The 3,819-nt window shown below is 64.2% G+C and overlaps 1 protein-coding gene across 1 annotated transcript; it reads left to right on the forward strand.

Moving 5' to 3' along the window:
• Nucleotides 1–232: 232 nt before the first annotated feature.
• LINJ_18_1410 (putative chaperone DNAJ protein) lies at nt 233–3,598 on the forward strand (the record flags this gene model as incomplete). The annotated part of the gene is made up of 1 exon (XM_001464917.1): nt 233–3,598. The coding sequence occupies one exon, from the start codon at nt 233–235 to the stop codon at nt 3,596–3,598; it is 3,366 nt and encodes a 1,121-aa protein (XP_001464954.1).
• Between the last annotated feature and the right edge of the window lie 221 nt (nt 3,599–3,819).

A 3,819-nucleotide genomic window follows, 5' to 3' on the forward strand; every position in this document is an offset into this window, starting at 1 on the left:
ACGCTCAGATATCTGCACACCCGAAGACGCACTTTGCTCACACGCGGAATACCGATCGTTGGGCGAGAGGGGGGGGGTGTTCTGCATGCGCGTGTGTGCACGTTGGTGTATCGCTGATCGTCTCGCTGCCGCTCTTGGGTACGTGAGAAAAACGGAGAGGTAGGGTCGACGACTGACCGCCTTGCTGTGCGGTGGTATCAACCCTTTCCTACTGCTGCAGCCGATAATCGTAATGGAGGGAAGGCCCCATTACGAGGTCCTGTGCATTGCCAACTTCAGCTCTGCCGAGGAGGTGCGCCTTGCATACAAGTCGCTCGTCCTCAAGTACCACCCCGACAAGAACTTGGGCGACCCAACAGCGGCGGAGCGCTTCCGCGCAGTGTGCCGCGCTTACGAAGTGCTTTCGAATGAAGAAACGAAACGCAAGTACGACCTCGCACTGCGCGCTGCCCTATTCGAGTATGGCCCGCGCGCTAGTGGCAAAACCGGCGGCCATGGAGGTGCCAATCCGTACTCCATGAAGGCCCCCTCTATGTCGGATATTTACAGAGAACTGTACCAGCGACAAGCCGCGCGGGCTAGCACACGCAACCGCACCTCGTCGGCGCCGCCGCAAAGTGGCAAGGCATCTACCTCGCAGTACACCAAGGCGCAGCAGGAGCACTTTCGCAAGCGAGAGAGGGAGCGGCAACAGGAGCTGCGCCGTCAGAGGGAGAGGGAGAGGAAGGAGCAGCGCGATCGAGAGCGGGAGGCGCTGCGCAGGGAGCAAGAGCGGCAAGAAGAGCTGCTTCAGCAGCGGTGGCGCCTGCAGCAGCAGCAACAGAAGGTGTACCCCACGCGCGGATCAACACGCATCACAAGCACAGCTGGTGCTGCATCACTGTCGACTGGCACAACTAGCGACCCCGCAGCCCACATCGACGACGTTAACGGCGTCTCGCCTCGCATGCGACGTGGATCCCCACGCGCGACGACGGAGGGGGTGCGTAGCGGCATTGAAAGCCATGCGCCGAACACGGTGCTCCTTGGCACGCCGGCGCGGCTGACAATGTTGGCCCGCAATGGCGTCGCTACCACACCGCGAACGTTCCGGGCGTACTCGCCATTATCTCTGTCGCCACGGCCGGCCGCCAAGCCTCGTTGTGCCGAGGCCGGCGCGCCTGGTGAGCCGCCGTCGTCATCCGCGTGGCGGGAGGAGGAGACAATGGACGCGGAGGCGGTGGAGGGTGGGCTGTCGACAGGCTGGTACACGCCCCTCAACGCACTCGTGAACAGCGGCGACCTGGAGGAGGGAGCGGCCCACTACAGCAGCTGCGCCGGCTCACCCGTTGGTGCTGAGGAGCAGGCGATGGCGCAGTCGGCGGGCGTAAATCGGGCCTTCCGCACGGGGAGTGCACCGCTTTTGCGACCTGCGTCTGGCGTTGCACGCGCCAGTGGCGTAGATGCACGGTCGGCGGCGTCTGCTCAGCCGAGCACCCGCAACACGCACACCACGTCTGAGGACTGTAGCGAAGATGGCACTGCGGCTGGCTGCGGAGACGACGGTCACCGGACGCCGTCCTCGTACCGTCCGGCGACGCGCATCACGACGGTGAACCGAGTCGCGATGCCGTCCGCGTCTTCCACGGCCACAACACCACGCCACTGGGGAACACCTCGCAGCTTCACGAACTTTCACGCAGCAGCGGCAGCGTCACCGGTTTCCTTGGCCGCGTCGCCGCGGGGCCAGCCGATCACTCCGCGTTGTAGCAGCAGTGCGCAGATGACGGCAAACGGCCGCAGCCATAGCTCGTCTGCCGGAGCAGCATCGACTGAGGCCAGGGCAAGCCAATCCTTGCATAAGAGCAGCAGTATCAACGGCGCCACCAGCCGCAGCGACCCCGTGCGCGCCTCCTTCCTCCACCGAGTGCTCCCCATGCCGAGTCTAGCGGACAAGGACAAGGAGGTGCTAGACAAGAAGCGGCGAGAGCGACTGGCGAAGGAGAAGGAGAGGCAGCGATCAGTTCGACTCGCTGAGGAGGAGCGCCAGTTTCGTCGACTCGCTCGCGCGGCAAAGCATCAGCGCGAGAACGCTGCCGCCATCTCTGCTGCCGCGGCAGCTGCGAAGGCGGAGGTAGAGGAGCCGCTGTCCTTTGAGAAAGAGCTGGGGTACCTCGTGCATGACGAGGCGAGTGAGCGGGAGCAGCTGATCGAGCGAGAGGAACAGCTCGCGTGGCGCCGCCTACATCGCCAACAAGCGAAAGTGATTCAGGCTGTCTTGGTGCGACGCCGCCTCGCCGCGCTCACGACGGAGGAGATGGCGTGGCGCAACGGTTTGCTGCAAGTGTGCTGGGTAGAGCGCGACCGCTCCTTCTTGTGCTTCTACGAGCGACTCGACCGCCTGTACCTCGAGGGCCGCGAGGGGCGTGATAGGCGTCAGCTGGTTGGCCGCGAGGCAGCTGACAGATACCATGTACGTCGGGCCTCACAGCGGCGCTCCTCCATGGCAACTGAGGAGGCGTCGCAGCGGCGCCAGCTCTCCGGTAGCGCCGTGCAGGCGGTTCTTGGCCAGGGCGTGCCAGCCACAGAGGCGGTGGATTGCGCGTCCTCCCCCGCCGCGGAGGCGAAAGCTCGCCGCAGCCCTTTCCCCAGCGTTTACGATGATGCTGCTCAGCTCGAGCATCGGTGTGATGCCGGTGCGAGGCTCGCGGGGAACCAACCGTGGCACCAGCAACAGTCGGAATACCAGCAGCAGCACCCGGCCGAGTGGCTGCCCCCCGCGGCACTCGCTGCTCAGACCACTAGCGCACTGGACGCGAAGAGAGGCCGCGCCAGGAGCGCTGTCAGCACCACCGCCGTGACGGATATCTCTACGACTGGGCATCTGGAATCTTTCCTTTCGGCGACCGGCACGCTGGAGGCGGCGCCCGCGATGGCGGACAGGCTGTCGGGCGGTAGTGCCTTTGCAAGGGCATCTGCGCAAGCGAGCCCGCACGCATCCCCCAAGAAACGCAGCTCGTTGGACTCGTCGAGCAGCACAGATTGCCCTGCCGTCGCCGTCACCACCTCCGCCAATGGCGAGACAAAGATGTTACTGGCTGGTGCGGAGCGGCGCCTGCTGATGCTCGTCAGCGACGAGTCTCGCCAACGCAGTCTGCTTGTGAAGCAGCAGCAACAAGAGGAGATGGCGCTGCGTCGTCGGCGCGCCATGGCCCTACATTGTGTCTTTGCCAAGGAGAAGGAGAATGCTGTCAAGCACGCGCAGCGTTGTGCGCTGGTGGAGATAACCGCGCTCAGGGCGCAGCTGCGCACGTTGCAGCGGCAAACGAGACGCTCCTCGTCTCCACGCAGTATGGAGGGCGGTTCCTCTGCCGCGGCCGCCAGCGCCGCTTCCGGTTCCCCTGCCAATTCCGTATCGTGGAAGATGGAGTCCTCGGCAGTGTCGCGCCACGGCTCGCCACTGCCTATGCTGCCTCGGCCCACCTCCGAAGCCGCCGCCGCAGCGTGTGCATCATCGCCCGACACGGCGCGTGCGCTTTCGGTTGCGAGTATCCTCACAGCCGCAGCGGCGCTGAGCGGCTGGACGGCATTGCCGGACTCAGATGGGGAGGAGGATTAGGTACTACAGGAGGTCGGTGCAGTTAGCTTCTGCACGTATGACGGCAACGCGAAGAATGCCTTCTCTGAGCTGCTCCCTTCCGATCGCTTTTTTCGTTTTTTTTTTTCAAAATCTGTATTTCGGCGGCACCACAGCCCCATCTCTCCGCCCACACACCCACACCTGGACACAAATATTTGGATACCGCAGACGTGAAGCGTTGTCCCTTGCTTGGACCTTCT

Source organism: Leishmania infantum, chromosome 18 (assembly GCF_000002875.2).
Source record: "Leishmania infantum JPCM5 genome chromosome 18".
Lineage (NCBI taxonomy): Eukaryota > Euglenozoa > Kinetoplastea > Trypanosomatida > Trypanosomatidae > Leishmania > Leishmania infantum.